Source organism: Panthera leo, chromosome D3 (assembly GCF_018350215.1).
Source record: "Panthera leo isolate Ple1 chromosome D3, P.leo_Ple1_pat1.1, whole genome shotgun sequence".
Taxonomy (NCBI): Eukaryota; Metazoa; Chordata; class Mammalia; order Carnivora; family Felidae; genus Panthera; species Panthera leo.
Genome location: NC_056690.1, coordinates 33008383 through 33028216, shown reverse-complemented (window position 1 = coordinate 33028216; position 19834 = coordinate 33008383). Strand labels below are relative to the sequence as shown.

The 19834-nt window shown below is 46.3% G+C and overlaps 2 protein-coding genes across 21 annotated transcripts in view; one reads left to right on the top strand and one right to left on the bottom strand.

The window, feature by feature from the left end:
• Nucleotides 1–16568, top strand: part of GNAL (G protein subunit alpha L) — a 150242-nt gene extending 133674 nt beyond the window's left edge. For both annotated transcript variants that reach the window (XM_042911764.1, XM_042911765.1), the window contains exons 6-12: nt 4773–4827; nt 6018–6091; nt 6642–6700; nt 7211–7331; nt 9251–9381; nt 11333–11400; nt 15346–16568. In XM_042911764.1, coding sequence (XP_042767698.1) covers nt 4773–4827; nt 6018–6091; nt 6642–6700; nt 7211–7331; nt 9251–9381; nt 11333–11400; nt 15346–15492 — 655 coding nt within the window. In that variant the 3' untranslated portion in view covers nt 15493–16568. The remainder of the gene's footprint in view (nt 1–4772; nt 4828–6017; nt 6092–6641; nt 6701–7210; nt 7332–9250; nt 9382–11332; nt 11401–15345) is intronic.
• Nucleotides 16569–16589: 21 nt separating this feature from the next.
• The window catches only part of MPPE1 (metallophosphoesterase 1), a 56623-nt gene continuing 53378 nt past the window's right edge, over nt 16590–19834 (bottom strand). For 18 of the 19 annotated variants that reach the window (XM_042911768.1, XM_042911770.1, XM_042911775.1 and 15 more), the window contains 2 exons: nt 19341–19481; nt 18120–18330 (listed from right to left, as the gene is read on the bottom strand). In XM_042911768.1, coding sequence (XP_042767702.1) covers nt 18148–18330; nt 19341–19481 — 324 coding nt within the window. In that variant the 3' untranslated portion in view covers nt 18120–18147. Of the gene's footprint in view, nt 17127–18119; nt 18331–19340; nt 19482–19834 lie in introns of those variants that run through there. The other variant, XM_042911786.1, reaches the window with a different exon arrangement.

The following is a 19834-nucleotide window of genomic DNA, read 5'->3' as shown; positions in this document are numbered from 1 at the left end:
TTTGTTTTTCTACAACTAGATGGTAAGGCAGTGTCTGTCTTGGTCACAATTACTGGGCCTGGTGTGGTACCCAGCTGAGCTGGCTCCTGGTAGTGTCCCTGGTGTGAACGCATGCTCCCTTGGGGTTCTCAGCTGTGATCCTGCCTAGAGTTCTCTAATGACAACGTACACAATGGGTAAAGAGGGTGCAGGGAGCACTCAGCCAGAGCCCTGTTATGTCTCCTCAGAAGCACCGTGTATCCTTTTCTTTCAGCACGTTTCTTCAAATTGAAATGTTTGTTCCTACTTTTTGAGGTTTATATATCCTCCCTCCCTCTTGAATAGTAGCAGGACAAACAATTCAGCAGTGTTTATTCAGAGTGACTGAATACAGTAAAAGATTTAGACTAAAGTATATCAGATGTCGACTAGATAGATCTGGGGCTTCTTTCTAGGGAAAAGACACGCTTCTGCCTTAAACAGTACTCCATACATTTAGGTAGGTAAAGCATACACACAGAGAGAAAAATGGAGACGAGTGTATACGAATGTTAAAAAGTCATCAAAATGAACACTAAGCTTAGTGCACTTGACACACATGTGTTTTATACTTCAACTTTTAAAAAGGAAGTTAAGTGGGGCGCCTGGGTGGCTCAGTCGATCGAGCATCCAACTTCGGCTCCGGTCATGATCTCGCAGTTCCTAAGTTCGAGCTCCGCATCGGTCTCTGTGCTGACAGCTACAGATTTTGTTTATCTGTCTCTCTCTGCCCCTCCCCTGCTCAATCTGTCTCTTTCCCTCTTTCTCAAAAAATGAATAAACATTTTAAAAAAAGGGAATAAGTTACAGTATAAAGCAGTAGCCCATACTAATCAAACCATACACATTGAGTACACAGAGAATGGGATCACGGTGTCCGTTGTGGTTAGAGTTGGCTTTTTGCAAGAGGTAGGGTTGAATCTGGGGCTTCAAAGAAAATAAAGTGGGAATTACACAAAGGTCTGAGAGGCCCAGAACCACACGGGGATTTGAAAGGAGTGGAGGGTTCGTTTGGCATCAAAAAGAGGGAAGAGATTGGACAGATTGCGAAGGGCTTGGAGGCTGGAATGAAAATGTGGACTTTACCCCGAGGAAAGGAGCAGGAGTGTGAGTCATCAGATACTGTATTGTCCTGCTGACACGAGATGAAGCCTAGAGCAGGATGGCAGTAAAAACAGAGGAAAAGATGCGTGCACAGGGGTCACTGAGGCACCGGGGATGCTGTGGGTCAAAACCACCTAGGGATGTGGCTCAGCTGGAAATTCTGATTCCTAAGGTTGGCACGTGCTGCCGGTCTGAGGACCGCCTTCTGGGCAGCATGGGTCTTCACCTGCTGCACGGCAGAACTGCCTGGTGCTTTGTCACTGCGGAGGTCATATTTTTCTCCTCCAACGGTATCTGTATGTCTTGCACATTAGCATCATGAAGTAAACTTCAGTAACGCTGAGAAAAGTTTCTCACTGACCTTTGCCAGAATTCCAGATTGCCACTTGTTCACAAACAAAACAGTTTGTAATACATTTTAATTAAATATAGTTGGTGCTTTTTCTCAGATCTCAGTGTTTAAAGGTGTTTAAACAACAGTTTTCATCTTTTCATACTCCCTTGTCCTGCTTCATGATCAACGCCATGGTCATAAGAACTCTGTGACTTTTGAGTTATAGTGGGGTGGCGGACAGCAGCTGAGAAATAGACCATGAGCTGCTGTTTTGTGCCAGTATCCAGCAGAAGGGGGGATCGAAATGGAAAGCATGAAAATGTTTCTCCAAGCACGAATATCCTGAGCTGTAGCTGGAAATAATGGGGGAAAAAAATCAAAATAAATTGCTTTCTAACTACTTTTTTACAGCATGCATATCACTATGGTGGCTTTTTATAATTCTAGTTTGGTATTGTCTTGCAACTGAATCCAGTGTGAGTGACTGGTCTCCAAGGTTGAGTCTTAACTCTGGTTAATTTTTCCACATAAGAGGCAGTGGCATATTTAAGAAGATAGTTTTAGTAACCCTTTAAAACGTAGTCATGCGAAATTCTGTGTATGATTTAGAAGACCCTTTTAAAACTCAGCTTTCTATAGATATTATCTTAGGAGCTCTGATTTGAAGTACTTCTAACGGCATGCTGGAAAAATACAGTGATTGAATCAAAGATTAAGGCAAAAGGCTGGCAGAAATCCACAGTATAGATTCTTCTGTCATTCCTTTATGCCTTAGAGGGTCTTTCAGAGAACTGGGGGGATGCATTTACCTTCAGGGGAGAATTTTCACATTTTATTTTCATTGCACAGATTTGAAATGCATGAACTCACAATACCGTTCGGCGTCAGTAACAATTGAGAAGATACTCTTGGAAATGTTCGGATGCCTCTCAGGTCTCACTTAGATCATTAAGTACCAGAGCCGGGTGGAACTTTGAATATCTGCCCTGGAAATTAAGGATGGGAAAGAACTCGACATCTTTTGCCTTTGTCATTGGCACCTCAGAACCCCTTATTTTTAATAGCGTTCGGTATGGTACTCCCACCTCTTCCTTTGGAAGACAGTCTTTAATCACATCTATCAAGAACTTTTGATGTATTTTTTTAACCACATTTCATTGTTTCTACTTATACTAGTTATTACCATCTGAATTAATTCACCCACCTACCTCCACCCTCTTGCATCCTGTTTGAAATTGGTTGCTTCCTAAACTCTAACTATACCCAAAGGCTCCATATTGAGGTTAATTTTCTAGCCCCTTTCACCCGAGATGATTGGTTTTTGTATCACATGTTCAGTATTATGTGTCTCCTGCTGGGAGGATAGACCATCTCTGAATCGAATTACTGTACAGTGTGGGGGCAGCACCCATCTCCCAACCAGACCCGCCTCGTCGGCTGGGCTACAGACCAGAGCCCCCTTTCCAGGAGCAGAAACCTGTCTCACTCTGACTCCATCAGAGTCTTTCCGCCCCTTTTCCACTAGATGGTCAGGAACTGGGTGTGTACTTCTGAGATGCTCTCCACCATACCAAATTCAAGGGCAGCAAGGACTGAGCCAAACTGCACTATGGCTCTCAAACCAGACCTCAAGCAAGCTAGGCCCCTCCCTGGGGCTCCCGTGTTTCCCCAGCTCCCAGGCAGGCCCTCCTGCCCCACCTGCAGAATTGTTTGTGCCCTGTCCGAACTCCTCCTGCTCAGGGACCAGCTCTCCCCACCGGCCAGTTCACCCATCTTCTGGAAGGCACACAGCAACACCTACCAAGGCTCACAGTGCCCGCTCCAGAGAGGCCACAGGCAGATCCGGGTCCCTTTGGCTTCTCAGCAGCCCTGCCACCTAGCCACAGTTCTGCAGATGACTGACGACCGCTGCCGTGACAGGCAGTGCAGTCATGAAGGGCCCCGGAAATGTCACCCCAGCACCAGGCCACATCTCAGGCCACTAGGGGCTATCTGTAGCTCTCTAGGAGGGAGGAGATAACAATAGCCAAGGGAATTGAGTAGCCTTAATGTGCCTTCAGCCTCCCTCTTGCCAGGCTGGAAGCATCTTACGGGCCTGCCATGCAGGCAGGTGGGGGGAGCATGTGGAGATGGGGAGGTGACAGCATCCTACACTGTGCAAAATGCCCACAAGCATCAGAGCATTAGAGGAAGGCCCAGTAATGGAACCCAAACCATCCCGGCTTGGACAGACAAGGAAGTCGGCCATGTCCCCCCTAGTCTGGGGCACATTCACTCTCCCCAGGGCTGGAGCCTCACCCACAGCCAGGAGACCAGGGGCCACTCAGTCCCCTCCCTCACTTGTATGTCCTCCCTCCCTTTGAAGCCTCCGCTGCCCCCTCTCTGTCCAGAAGCAGTCCTTACTCGCCAGGTAACCAGTCCCCAGGTCTTCCTGTGTCTTAAAAATCTCCACAGTGTCCGTTATGGGCTGGGCCTCTCAGCCACCTGCTCACTTACGTCTTCTAGCTGCGGGAGGAGGAGGGGGGTAGCCATTCGTTCCCCGAACAAAAATTTAGGGGCCAGGCCTGCGCTAGGTGCCGGGGATACCTGGGCCAGCGAGACAAAGACCTGCCCTGGGGGTCTCGCGTTTTGGAGGAAGAGATAGATAATAAACATAAATAAATGCGACTCGTGTCAGGCCGTGGTAAGTGCCACGTAGAAGAATAAAGCAAGGTTGGCGAGGAGATGGATAGGGCGGCCTCTCTGTGGGGAGAGAGAGCAAGTGCCCACGTCTCCTTCCACGTACACATACAGTGCGATTTCCTTCCTCTCCTTTCCTTTCATTTACTTCTCCCTCCCTCTGTGAGTCCCTCCAGGTGAACACACCAGGTTAAACCTGCTGATGTGTGCGCGCTCGCACATTACTTGGATCTTATTAGGAACCCGTGACGCTAAAGGAACGACTCTGACCTCCCGAGTTGTGTTTACGTTGCAACATGGGCTTCTGCTACTAGCGTGGCTTTGAAGGAGGCCCTGTGCCCCTCCCCAATTGCTGAGTGGCCCCTCCCCCCAACTCTAGGGCGGTGGGCAAAAGGGAAGAGGGAAGGTAAAAAAAAAGAGGTAAAAAAGAAAAGAAAAGTCAACCTTGGCCCCTCCATCGGGAATGTTCTGCTGTCTGGGAGGACACATATTCAGGGAAGGAAGGGGGAACTTACCCCAGCTTCTCTGCCTGCCCCTGCCCTCCTGTGCTTGTGTGAGGATCCCATCCCCTTGGCCCGCAGTCCCGGAGAGAAGCCATCAGAGAACACTACTGAGCCCATGCTGGCTTTCTTTTCAGCTTCCTGGAAAGAATCGACAGTGTCAGTCTGGTGGACTACACACCCACAGACCAGGTATGTGAAGCGGGAGCCCGCAACCACCTGTTTGAACTTTCTGGGACTAGAGGAAGTGCCAGTTATCACTCACTGATTACTTTAACGTGGATTAAGGAGGAGGGATTCCACAAGATAGCTACTTCTGGCAAATCATTTCCACTGTCCCTGCACGTACACACAGCGTACCCACCAGAACCTGTGCTGTGCCTCCTGACTTAGCTCTCTAAAACCTACTAGATTTCTAAACTGCAATATCAAAGTAATTTCCCCTGTGGAATAGGAATGTGCCACTCCCATGCCTCTGGGAGCTGTGAACGGAAAACTGAACCTGTGCTTCACCAGCTTGGTAAACTCTGCCCATTCTGCTTTGGGCCCTGGCCTGGCTCACATATCACAGGCACGCTCTCCGGGTGTGACCCAGAGCGTCGTCTTTGGGTTGAGCTGGATAAAAGCATCCCACTGCACATTCGTAAGTAGAAGAGAGGGACCCTCTGTGCCCCCTCGAAACCTTTGGCACTCAGGCATCTGCAGAGACTTGGAGAAAACCCTGAATTGCTCAGCTTAGGAGGCTCCCAGCAGCCTCTAGAGCTAGTGAACGCCAAAGAAGTTAGGGGGCTCCGTTCAAATAGCTTCTCCAACACCCCCCCCGCCAGTGTCCTATGTCCCCTGGAGGGCCTTGGCAGTGGGCTCCTCCTGGCATCTCTCTCCTCTCTGCCTCTCCTGAAGGCCTGAGCTCCTCTCTCACCCCAAAATCCATCTCTCTGTGAGGCTGACCCCAAGAGCTCAAAACTATCCAAACCTTTGTTTTCGAGCCTTTGGTTTCTCCCACCCAGAAGGTCTGCACCCGGAGCAGGTGGCTTTGCAGGTAGGTGCAGCAAGCAGAGAGCCGCGGGGTCTCCTGTCAGGTGCAGGACAGGCATGGACATACATGCAGAAGTGATAAATTAAACAACAACAACAACAAAAAACCTGCTAAAGGAAATTAAAGCACAGCTACTAAGTCTCTAAGACAAAACTAATACATTAATTGTGACTTTCTGCTGGGAGGGAGGTGGTGAGACAGAGCATTTGTCTGACTTTTTAGTTATTATTGTTTCTCTTACAATTGGAAGAGATGGTCATCTGAAAAACTCCGTTATTATGGTTGCATTCAGGGCTTTTCCTTCTGAAGAACAGTGCTGCCACTTGGTTTGTCTTCTTGTTCTCAGGACCTTCTCAGATGCCGAGTTCTGACATCGGGGATTTTTGAGACCCGATTCCAAGTGGACAAAGTAAACTTTCAGTAAGTTGTTGAGAGCAGACCAGCTGCAGAGACAAGGGCAGGACGCCCCCTGCCCTGGCTCTCTGCTGGCGTCCTGATGGGGTCGGGGAGCCCAGCCTTCCTCCCATGGGCCCTGGGACATCAAACATCCCAAATGTGCCTCGCTGTCCTTTTGGATAAGTCCGTACAGACTCTGTGGCCCTAAAGGGCCTGCAGTAAGTTTAGGGCAGGGAGGAACATGGGAACCAGAGCCACCTGAGAAGGTGAGAAAGATCCAGTGGCCTTTGGGTAGGTACAGAGGACCCGCTCAGGCAGGGGGATGCCCGGCACAGGCTGCCCTTAGAAGAGGGGCCCAAGCTGGCCTGGTGACCACAGAGTGATGGCTGTGACCCCAAGGAACAGCTTGGTGGGGACTTCCGGGTCAGGCAGAAACTTAGAGCCAGTGGAGCAGTCTGCGGGGGCCACCCATGGGGCGGTGCTTCAGGCCGGGAGCCTCAGCCAAGGAAAGAAGCACAGAGGTGTCACGCCCCCCGCCCCAACCCCGTCATCGTGTCCTGTTGTTCTTCCACAGCATGTTTGATGTCGGCGGCCAGAGGGACGAGAGAAGAAAATGGATCCAGTGCTTTAACGGTGATTTCTGTGCTTTGAATCAGATTAGACCACCCATCAAATGCCTTAAATGTGAATCTCATAAAGAATTTAAGCATCCCAGGGCACCTGGGTGGCTCAGTAGGTTAAGAGTCCGACTTCGGCTCAGGGGAGGATCTCACAGTCCGTGAGTTCGAGCCCCGTGTCAGTCTCTGTGCTGACAGCTCAGAGCCTGGAGCCAGCTTCAGATTCTGTGTCTCCCTCTCTCTCTGCCCCTAACCCACTCGCACTCTCTCTCTCTCTCTCTGTCTCTCTCTCAAAAATAAACATTAATTTTTTTTAATTTAAAAAAGGAATTTAAGCATCCTAAATTTACATTTGTCATTTGCTCATACGGGTGCATTACTGAAACAACCACACACACAGTGCTTCTTTAAGTCGTTCTTATAATCACGGGATGAAAATGAGTAACAGCTGGACGTGTACTTGATCATAACCACACAGTGGCTCTCTAACTAGGGGGCTTCCCTTTTCCTCTCTTCTTCCACAAAGATGTCACGGCTATCATTTATGTTGCGGCCTGCAGCAGCTACAACATGGTGATTCGGGAAGATAACAACACCAACAGGCTCAGAGAGTCCCTGGATCTTTTCGAAAGCATCTGGAACAACAGGTTATAAAAATAAGAAATTCAGTTGCACCTCTGGATCGCAAATTTTCTTTCATTAAAAATACCTCTCAGCTCGCTTTCATTTTTATTCTCCAGATATATTCATTCTTTTCTTACTGGTAAACCCAAAACCGTTAGCAGGATCTCATTTGGTCCATCTCATGTATAGACCCACTTAAAATGGGCAGTAGTCCTCAATGAAGCTCTCGTAGTGCTCTGTTAAGAAAATTTAAGGAGCGTCTTTGTGACCCAGCCAGTTCAGTGACTGACTCTTGAGTTCGGCTCGGGTCATGATCTCAGGGTTGTGAGATCGAGCCCCACGTTGGGCTCCATGCTGAGCATGGAGCCTGCTTAAGATTCTCTCTCTCCTTCTCTCTCTGCCCCTCTCTCCCTCTCTAAAATAAAAAAAAAGAAAGAAAGAAAGTTTAAATATCTGTTTTTAAAGCTCAAGATTATATCGAGGGTTAAAAAATGGTTTTGCTTGGTTTTTAAAATTTAGAAAGTACCATCCACAAATAACTAGATGATCTCTAGAAGATCCCTTACAGGTCAAAGGCACAGCATAATCATGTTTGAAATTGCTACTAGTGCAAAGGGGTGATTATTTTAGAAAGGAACCCAGCAAACACACACACACGATACATACCTATATAAAAATCGAAGTGTCTTCTGAACTATTTAAGAAGAAATATCACCAAGGAGGACAGGAAACGTAAGCTGACCTTGCAAAACATTCGGATTATTAGGAAAGTATTTATCAAGTGTTTAACACTTGTTCTCAGTAATATAGTATCGAGACAGTTAATGAGAAAGAAAAAAAGTCAGGAAATACTGGGTACATGAAGGAATACTTTGGAGTCATTAAAAAATTTTATATAAGAGTATATATAAATTTCACATTTATACATATTATATATTTATATGTAATTTATATATATATAAATTTAAATATATATATGTAAGCACACACACACACACACACACAACCACATGAGAAAATGACCACAATACTGTTCAATGAAAAAGCAGATTAAAAAACACCATGATCTTATTTTATAAATATGTCTGAGAATAGGAAAAAACCTGGAAGTAAAAACATAACAGTTCTAATAGTTGCCTTTGTGTGTAATTACATTTGATTTTTTTCTATGTATTTTCTGTAATTACAAATTCATTTTTACCAGGATTATATATTTTATAACAAGGAACAGTAAAACTATTTCCACTTGGAGGAAGAATGGATTCTGTTTCTAATTCATAGTAAGATTCCTGTGCACTAGTCATCAGCTTGATTCCTTTGAAATAACAGAATTTACAAAGGCTTTGCTGATGTGCATACTGAGCTCATCTTAAGCCAGTTCTCATGTCTGTTTAGGAAAAAAATGAGAGAGAACCTTTCCTTCACTGTAACGGAGCCCCTCCCCTTAACTTGTCCAATGCAGTGGTCATGACCGATATCTGGTTAACAACCTGCTCCACCTCTGGAGAAATTCGGCCTGTTCTGACTCAAGCCAGCTACAAATTACATTCTGTGTGATTAGCTAATGACTCATGTATTTTATTGTTATTATCGCTCTAACTTCTAGTTTATCTGACCCTTTCTTAGTAAAACTCCGGGTGTATTTATTCCATAAATAAACCTTGGCTTTGGTACCAGTAAATTTATATTCTCAGTAAAGATTAATTAGAAAATACTGAACTGCTAAATTAACTCTATTTATTTATTATGAGGTTTACTTACTATAAGAATGTCTTGCATCCAGATGGAGTGGGGGTCCACAAGATTGGTACATCAAATCATTCTAGATCCTGTACATTTCAGGAAGATGGAAATGCTGTTCTTTTCACTGAGTACCTCCTCTGTTAGAGGTACTTTCACGTACTAGCGGATGTGAAGTTTGTATGTTTATTTCTCTTTTCAGGTGGTTGCGGACCATTTCTATCATCTTGTTCTTGAACAAACAGGATATGCTGGCAGAAAAAGTCTTGGCGGGGAAATCAAAAATTGAAGATTATTTCCCAGAGTATGCAAATTATACTGTTCCTGAAGATGGTAAGATTTCAAAACCAGTTCTGATTCAGGAAAAAATTTGGTTATTTTTTCATTAGCCCTGTAACTGTAGTTCCAACAGATGTGATGAAAATTTAGGAAATTCAATTAATTTGCATCAGCCCTCCGGACTGCTGCCCCCACCTTCAAATGCTAGAGTGTTAAAATGTCCTATTTAGGATTCCATTTGTCGGGGTTTGACTTTCCATTCAAACGTGCAGGAGAAGACAGGGCACTTTTGGGTGTGTGTCTATTAAGTACTCTCTCTTGGTGTCTTGGGTGGGTCTGTCCTGAACTTGGCACTGTGTCAGCCCTTTACATCGACCTTGACTCTCACTGTAACCCTACGCGGAAGTTTGTTATTTGCATGTTTTCCTGTGGAAAGTGAGCTGCTAGAGGTAGTCAGTCGTTCAAGGTCACTCAGGTAGAGCTTGCCAGAACGAGGCAGCCTCTGAACCTTCATGCCCAAGCCCACCCTTCCAGCCACCACGGCCCAGCAATGACTTTGGCTACCAGTAGGATGGCCTGGCGACCAGGTGCGGGGTTCAGGGGCAGGGGGCTCTCAGTGCTAAAGCCCTGGGCCGGGGTACACCCCGTTTCCAACTGCGGCTCCTCAGTTCTCGGCCCACCTTGTAGGAGGGGTTCATTGGCAGTGAAATGCTACCACTTCCTAAAATTTGAACCCCCAGCAAGATAAAGCAGAATGAAAGGGACTGTCCTAGAAACTTAGATAAGAAGTGAAGAAAATTCTTCATCCTTGTGCTAACGTTGGCCAGTCTGGTGTTGAGCCCCTGGTGTAAGAGAAGTCAGCAGAGCTCGGCTTGCATTGCCCTCTCATCTCTGGACTACGGCCCTCGGCAAGCCAGGCTCCCATCCCCACACTCTGGACAGTCAACACTGAAGCGTCCACTGTCATGTGCTCTCCCTCCTCTCTGTCTTGGTCCGGGCCCTCCTTCCCCTCTTCTCAGTTCCGGATCTGGTCAAGGTAGCATCCTCCCCAGGCTTCCTTACTCTGCTCACTCAACTTTCCAGAACGGTCTTTGGATTGCTGCCAAAATCTTTCTGAAACACAACCACAACTCTACTTGCGATCCCTACCAACACAGACTTAATCTCACCACAAGCTGAGGCCACACGTGACCCGGCCAGAAAATATTACAAACTAGGTTCCCCACCACAACCCTCCGTGGATCCTGTGCTCCTTTCCCACACACATTTAGGGGATCCTGTGCTCCAAACCCTCAACCCTCTGTGGATCCTGTGCTCCTCCCACACACACCCTCAGTGGATCTTGTGCTCCTCTCTCTGCCTGCTCCTCCCTCCCTTCTGCACCTGCCCAGGCACCTGCCCTGGGTCAAGCATGGCAGGTCTCCAGATCAGGGCAGACTCAGCACCTGTAGAATTCCCCATCACCTGCTCCACGTGAATAATCATATAATCATAGTAGTTGCAATAGAGAAGGAAAAGAGCGATGAGACCATGCAGGGAAGCCGAGATTTTAGGAACTTGGAATCTGCATGGGAGAAGAATCAGGTTACTACAGTCAATTTCACAGAAGGGCTCCGTGGTAGGAACAGTGAAGGGGAGGGTCTCCCGGGAACAAGGCTAAGAGAATGCAGACCGGATGAGCACAACCACTGCTAAAACCACAGCCCCTGGAACCTTCTCTCTCAAGGGAGCTCTGAAGGGGATGGCAGCTGTGGGATTGGTCAGTGTTCAGTGGCATGCTTTCATTTTCTCTGAGTGGGAGTCATCCCCCATCATCAGAAACAAAACCAAAACTTTCATCAGCTGCTAAATGAGAGAAATAAAGTTACATTTCAGCTTTCTGCTTTGCTCTGAGTGTCTTTTAGTGCTGTGAGTGCACCGCAGCCCTACTTTGTAATTCCTCTTCCATTTTCCATAGAGTTGTATTCTCATCACCTAAACAAAATTCCACTTGTAATTTTTACAGCAACACCAGATGCAGGAGAAGATCCCAAAGTTACAAGAGCCAAGTTCTTTATCCGAGACCTGTTTTTGGTAAGCAGTTTTATTCTTTGCTTTCCTACCTCCTTAGAGTTGTATTGTTCTTTGCAATTTGCATATCACTTACCCTTTCATGATCTGATTTAATCTCCACCCAAATTATGAGAGGAGAAGGAATTATTACTTCATCTCACCACTGACCATACTGGGGTTCAGAGAGGTGGGGCTTTTCACCTCAGATCACACAGCGCCCAAGCGAAAACAAGGAGCACAGCACAAGGCCCCAGAGAATGGCACTGAGACCCCCACCAGACTGTGTTCACTTGTGTTTTCCTAAAAGGAAAGAAGCCTTTAGCAGAGTCTGAAATACCAGCACCCACACTGGGTGCCCCTCCCCCTTTCATTCACTCACCAATAAGAGGCTAATTCAGACATTCAGAAAAATTCAGATCTCTCTTTTTTTTTTTTAACTTTTTATTTTGAGATGATTTCAAATTTACATAAAAAGTGAAAGAATTGTATATACGTGGACTGTGTGCTTCTGGAGAGGTGACAATCGGCCCAGTGTGCAGCAGGGACGGTCCCACAGTCTGCCTGACATTTCCACGGGGATCAGTTGCCTTCCTACCTCCTCAGGGGAACCTCGTTATCCTATTCCCACCACCGGCCCCCATCGGTTGCCTCCTGAAATCTCATACTGAGTGAGAAAGTAACAAGGATAAGAAGTCAAGTCCCCAGGGTGAGTTCTGAGGAACAGTATTCCCCAGGAGGTTAACAGGTAGCACAGGGAAAGGGCTCTGCAAGGAGTAAATCTGGGAAATAAATCAAGTGAGACAGGTTTCTCCGTTGTCAGACTTTCTAGAACCTTTGCTATGCCCGTGTGCCTTGTGAATCTCTTGGATAAGGTAAATCGGTTTGTAGTTTATCACAGGCTTCCTTTTGGAGGAACATCTTGCAAGGCCATAAAATATAAAAACACACAAAAAGCTGTCCTAATGAGGACTAAAAGTTAACTAAGTGTGCCTATGAGGCATTTAAAGATTAGAAACAGAGCTCCCCCCTCCCAAATGAATGGCCGTGCCACCACCATTTGATGTTGGGAAGAAACCTTTGATTCTCTAACAATGGGCGAAATCTGGCTTGTAGGCAGTTTGCAAGTCAGGGAAATAAACGCCTAGGGGTTATTGATTTAGGTTTTTTTTATGGTGGAATTTGCCTGGGCCAGTAAGTCGTGGGAGGAGTTTTCAGTTGGAAGCCCTAACCCCAGACCTAGAAGGCAACGGGGCAGGTTACAGAAATGGTTAACAGTATCGAATCTGGACGGGAGCAAATTCGGGCGAAACAATAACTTTGGTGATAGAAGGCTCTGAGACGGGGTGGGGAATAGAGGCCGTACATGGAGAGGGAGAGGTCTGTGGGGGGACCTGGCCTTGAGGAGGTAAAGGTGGGCTTGGGGAGAGAATGGCAAGGGCATAATGAGATAGACCCCTCTGTAAGAAAGAGCCACATGCTGTCTGAGCATTCTCAACTGTCATCGCATGAGGAGGGCAAGGACCACCAGGGTCACTTCCTCCCACGACGGGGAGGCCCAACTCATCCCCAGAGCAGGAGGAACTCAGAACGAAAGGGGCCAGGAGCCAGGAGGAGGGAAGGCCAGGTGGTCAGCCCCCCGTGTTCCCCTAGTCACCGTCAAGTGGTCCTGTCCCTCAACTGGAAACCACCTGCAAGCCCACGCCCAGACCTGGGCCAGAGAGTCCTCCGGGGCAAGTGTCACCAGACCTTTTAAAGCAGGTGGTAAGCGTGAGTGGCACCCTGTGTCTTGACGCCTTAGGCATCTGTTAGAAGCCTGTATGCTTTAATCGGGCTTCTCTTTCTGGTATTGTTGTATGAGCTCCCCTCTGATTTCTTTTACCTTGAACATCATCTCCTGACAGGGGACGTCAGAGATGGGCAAAGCCAGGGGACCCAATCAAGCACAGTCTGGAATTGCCCAGTTTTCCTTGACAAGCTTATTGCTGTCATTTAAAGTGAAAATCAGTGTGTTTAGAGATAAGCAGACGGCCACTACCTTTGTAATGACTCTGCCTGACATTCTTGTTGCCCCAGGCGGGGACAGACTGGTCAGATCATTACAGAAGAAAGCCTGTTACTTATTCGCCCACTCCGTGTGACACGGCTCTTGCTCCCCATGTTCTAGGGCTATAAAGATACCTACCCTACACGTTTCAGTGTCCTTAAGTTTTTTAAAAATTATAATTGCTCAAGAGAATCCTATTGCTAAAAATAAGTCTGTGCTCCCAGGAGGAGGTTCATAACCTGATGAACATCTTTAACCCAGCCCAGCAGGGGTCTCATCTTGATTCCCAAGATGCTTTGCAAGAAAGGGGATGGGAGGGGGGACGAGGAGGACGTCCGGGGATCCCTGTGGGCACCTATGAAGAAAGCTCCATGTGACCTCTACATTCGCTGGCTGGAGAGGCCATAACAAAGCACCACCGACTGGGGGCTTAACACATTATTTTCTTACCGTTCTGGAGGCTAGAAGTTGAGATCAAGATGTCGACAGGGTTGGTTTCTCCTGAGGCCTCTCTCCTCGGCTTATGGATGTTCACCTTCTCATTGTGTCGCCACATGGCCTTTCCTGTGTGTGTGTGTGTGTCCCAATCTCCCCTCTTCCTATGAGGACACCAGCCTTACGGGTTTGGGCTCACCCATATGACCACATTTTAACTTATCTTTTTTCTTTTGTACTGCTTATTTATTTTTGAGAAGGAGGGAGAGAGAGAGGGAGCGGGAGAGGGGCAGAAAGAGGGAGACACAGAATCCGAAGCAGGCTCCGGGCTCTGAGCTGCAGCACAGAGCCCGATGTGGGGCTTGAACTCACAGACCACGATATCGTGACCTGAGCCGAAGTCGGACACTTAACCGACTGAGCCACCCAGGTGCCCCGTAATTACCTCTTTAAAAAGAGATCCTATCTCCAAATACAGTCACACTCAGAGGTGCTGGGGGTTAGAGCTTCACCACAGGAATTGGTGGGGGAGAACACCATTCAGCCCATGGCAGCCTGTCTCCACACTGCCCCACCTGACTTCCCAATGCACATGTGCGTATCCCTCCAAGATGTCCTTCTGAATCCTCATCAGTCATGTTTTTTCTCCTGTGGGAGAAAGCCCATGAAGCCTCCCACTGTTAACCAGGGGACCCCCCCCAACCCCGCCCCAGGAAATGCTCAAGTTGTTACGTGGAGGAGGGCTCAGTAGGACGGATGAGCCATCCACGTGGAACCACTAGTGATATGTGGATATTTAAATTTAAATTAATTAAAATTAAATAAAACTCCAGTCTCTGTTGCGTCAGTTAGTGATAGTGGCTCCCGTAAGAAGAGGGGAAATACAGAACATTTCCATTAGTGCAAAAAGTTCCATTGGACAGTGCTGGTGTGGGACTGACATTTATTTCCGGAAAATTCTACCCTGACTTCTTTGAGAGGCTGTCTTTTATTTATTTATTTTTTAAAACATTTTTTTATGTTTATTTATTTTTGAGAGACAGAGAGAGACAGAGCATGAGTGGGGGAGGGGTAGAGAAAGAGAGGGAGACACAGAATCCGAAGCAGGCTCCAGGCCGTGAGCTGTCAGCACAGAGCCTGACGCGGGGCTCGAACTCACGAACTGTGAGATCATGACCTGAGCTGAAGTCGGATGCCTAACCGACTGAGAGCCACCCAGGCACCCCTGAGAGGCTGTCTTTTAAATATATGTCCTCTCTCAACTGAACACTAAGCTTCTGTGGCCAGAGGTAAGTGTGACGTTCTTTGAGTTTCCAGCAAGGTATTCAGTATTAAAACAGTCACAATCCCAGCTCCTCTTGTCTTTGATCAAAGTATTGCCCAAATTCTTCTCCAAGAATTAATGGAGTAGCAGCAGTGTTCCCATGTACCCCTGGGCGTGGTGGTCAGGGTCCCACAGCATAGATGGCTTTTTTTTTTTTTTCCAGAGGATCAGCACAGCGACAGGGGACGGCAAACATTACTGCTACCCACACTTCACCTGTGCCGTGGACACCGAGAACATTCGCAGAGTGTTCAATGACTGCCGTGACATCATCCAGAGGATGCACCTCAAACAGTACGAACTCTTGTGAGGCAGCCCTGGGGCAGGTGGGTGCGCCTTCTGGCACCTTCTCTCCACCTGCCTCTCCTCCCTTGGCCACCCCACCAGGTGGAACATTTATTCCAGGATTGTCTGTCAGCCCCAAGCCATGGTAGAAAGTAGGGAGTTCCCGGTTTCATCCAGCTGCCGCCCTGTCCTGTTCTGACCTGTGTGACCACCAAGCCTCTGGCTACCTCTGTTCCCCTCAGGTTTGGTTTGTAGCTTTCGTTTTCACTGAACACAACCTTCCACAGCCTCCCCACCCCCACCAATTTGTGTCGCTGCAAACCAGCACTCTCACTTGGGTGGTGCTGCAGTGAAACCCCTCTGGGTGAGGGCCCCTTTCAGTCATCCATTCAGTGATTTCTTGATTCGGCAGGAACTTGATAAAGGGGGGAGAAATGGCACTTTTTTCTGGCTTATCAGGCATGATTGCAGTGGCAGGGGTATGAGGCAGTGAGCCACATGCGTGGGCAAGTGGCCACCTCTCCCGAGCTGCACTGGCCCAGGAGCGAGGCTAGACCCCAAGTCACAGGGTGGAGAGAAACCCGTTTCAATCATATCTGAGTCGCTGCCAACCTCAGGCATTAAGTTAGACCTACTCTGAGCAGACAACCTACTACATTCACCACTGCAAAGTGTGTCCTGTCTACACATGATTCTCTAGAGTGTGATATGCTTGGACAAGAGTCTCCCTTCATATATTCTTGTTGTTTTACTGCTGGTTTATTATAACTGTACAGACCACAAAATGTAATATTATTTTCTATAATTACTCAAAAATCCTTGTAGATCTTTGTGCCTCGATCAGGCTGTATCTGTAAAAGAAACGTGTTTTTATCGTGCTGAACCGCTAAATGTCAACATTACCTGCTGCTTGCTCTAAAAAAGAGAATGGTGTGTGTAGAATTTAGGATATTCTTCAGGTTAGTGCTTTTAAAAATATCTTTGATTAAATATATATATGCATATATATATAAATTATCCACATTAATCATTCACCTCTTACAAATAATTTTGTACCAACATCACAAGCTTTTCAAGAACCAAGGATTTTTTTTCTCCAGACAATATGTCTTTTGATTATTTTCCTATTTAAAGACTTTTTACAAGTTCCCTGAGTGGAAATAGGTCAACCATTCCCTTTAGTCAAAGTTTTCGAACCACTTGGGCCACAGCTTCCAGTGTAAACAAAGAGCAAGAAGATGACAGAGGTGTCCGTGTTCGTGTCCAGCCCAAGAGAGTCAAAGGATGGCATCTCCATTTGCCTGCTCTCAAGAAGAAATATTACACAACCTTTATTTGGAAGACAAAGTCAAAATATATGGCTGTTTCTCACACTCGAAAGATTTGTAAATGTAGCGTCAGAAGTTATCGTACAGCGCAGTATCTAGAAAGCAAGAATCACGATAGCGGTGATGCTTCATATTCTACCCACAGCCACAACTTTGAGGGTCGTTGCCTTAGGTGCGAGATAATCTGCAAAGATGTCCAAAGGTGGATTTCAACAATACAAACCCAGAGGTGACAGCCTCGCTGACATGACTTCATTTCCTTTTAGTCTTTAGTATTGTCAAGTTTACTCTATAAGTAGGCATTTTGTAATCCTTTATAAATGCATCCAGACTAAAAAAAAGAAAAAAGAAAAAAATGCATCCAGACTGAAATACTACTTTTCCATGAATGAAAGGATAACTTTGTAGATAGTCAGTGTAAGAAGCACACCGTTTATGTCAGCATCCCTAAATTCCTGGACCTCTCTTCCCTGTTTCATAAAACCCTGATCTGAAATGAGACACATAAAGACACATAAAGTAGAAATTACTGTGTTTCCATTGCACTTTCCACATAAAATGTGAACCGAAGAGCCACACACACCCCCATATGCACAAAAAGCAAAAGCTGCATACTGTTATATATGTTATCACTCAGCAGTAACTCAACTTCCTCTTCAAACACAGAGTTGGACTCTTGGAAAAGAACACGTTTTACCTGGTTTCAAATTATCAAGACATATTTATTTTTAAGTACCAAAAGCCCCTTCCCAGCTCTTTGTCAGGTTTCTTTTGATCACGGACAGACATTAAATTCAGATTTAACAGCTTGGCCTGCTGGAGAGAAAATTACACTTCGCTAAAAATCTGATTCCATAATGAGCACAGAAGCACAAAAGTCTGTGAAAACAATATATTCCTGCTTGTGGCATCTGTACTTTTATTTTAAGTGCATAGCTTTATAATATATAGGAGTCTGAGGCCCACTTCGTAGGGGGACAGAAGCAAGCCCAGTGTTTGTGCGCACATAATCCCAGGTGCCAGCTCCATCTTGGGGAAGGACAGACAGCATAGTGCATGCAAGTGAGACTTTAATAGCTTTTACATATTGTACAGACACGATCTTTGGTTATACATATATTTGATAAAATGAGAAAACAGACTTGTTGTAGAGTACACGTTCCATTGTTATAGCATGAGAACAGTACAGTCAACTATTTATCCTTGCAGGAGTTCGCATCCGTGATTTATAGTTCCTGTGATGGGTATAAAGACCGCCACCCCCTTTGTCCCCTTCTCACATGAGCACTACCCAGAGTTCAGTTTTCCTGCCTTTGTTATTTGTGACGAAATGCAAAAGCGTCTCCTGCGCTTTACGTTGTCTTAAGTTTTCTGAGCAAGTTCCAACCAAAGAGAAGAGGCGAGGCTAGGAGCTTAAAGTGAGCTAACATGAGGACCACAAGAAACCCAATTGCTACACAGTATGTGGCCAGAACGGTGTTCTCGTAGGGGAGGTAGCACTTGGCAAGGGCGTACTCTGTGGGGGTCAACATGCCCTGGAAAGGAAATGAGAATAGTGATGCTGCAGTGAGAGCCCTGCCGCAGCACCAACACACCAGTCTTAGACAAAACAGGAGACGCAGCCTTCTTGGTCCCCTCAGGTGAGGCCAGGAAGTGGCTCTCCTCCCCTGAGACTGCGGGGCACAGCTTCCAAGAGCCAGCCACCCACCCCAAGCACTGATCGGGGAGACAACGCGGAGGCTCCCAATGTGCCGAGTGGAGCTGAAACCAGTTGAAACCAGTCCCCAGCACAATGGGTTCCTCTAAAGTGCAGTGGGCATACGTGCCAGAGATAACAAGAGGCATGGAGATCTATGTAAGTGGCCATTGAGAAACGGGGAGTGACTACAAGGCCATTTCTCATGGCGCTCGATGCTAAAGTAAGCAACCTGTTACCCAGAAATGCATGTGCCGGGGGCACCTCAATGGGTTTTTCTGTAGACATGTTTGCTGTGCGGAATGACACTGGGGAATGGTTTCGTTTACTCTGAATCTGAAAACATGAGGGTTTCCCCACCTTTTCATGAAGTAAAAGTACCTGACATAAAAGCATTATGACCTGGGTAAAATAAACACCAGGTGGCCACTAATTGAAACATCTTGAGCCAACTTACAAGAGCCGTAGCCTTTTTCTGCCAGAGCAAATGGGCACGTTTGGAACCTAAGACAAGATGATGGAGTATAGCTAATGAAGACATGATCCTGTTTCCTTAGAAAATTAAAAACGCAGAGCCTCAGACCTGAGAACAGTGCTGTCCCTGGAGAGGAAACACTCTGTAAGATGCCCCCCGCCCCCCACACAGGAGCAATGCCATGTTTATTTGTCCCCAGGGAGGTGTTTAGACAGGGGTCAGTGTATCAAACTAAGTGCACGTGTGGAGCAGGGGAAGTTTGTATTTACAGCTTTTGTGTGTGTTTACGGATCGCAGCAATTAAATAGTTGATTACTGTGTTGATGTCAATACTTATATGAAAGCTTTCAGATGAAAATAAACGTCCACATTACCATGATGAAACTGGGGTTGTTTCTGTTCCTCCAACTGAAAGATGGCACGCTGATCTCCATGGTCCCCGCCCCGTGGAGCACCTCGCAGGCGCTGTGCGTGTGGCCGCTCAGGACCAGCCGCGGCCGGAGCCACCAGAGCAGCTACCGCACCCGGGGGACAGCATAGGTGGTTAGTGCTCTGACAGAGCCCCATCGGGGCCCATATTCACATAAATATAAAATTCCTACTTGGTAGAATGCTTCATTTTTTTCTTAAAATCCTATCAAAAGTTAAGTTCGAGCTTTTAGGGAAAATCTATCCTTCTCATTGCAGATTTTATATTTTTATAAATATTTTTGTAAATGTATTTTATAAATATATTTGTATCTTATCACATAGTACAGCATATCATACATTACACAAATATGTATTTATATGATATAAATATTTACATTGTTTTATTTATAAAATAACAAAAATATTTTCATATACTTATATATCATAATTATAATTT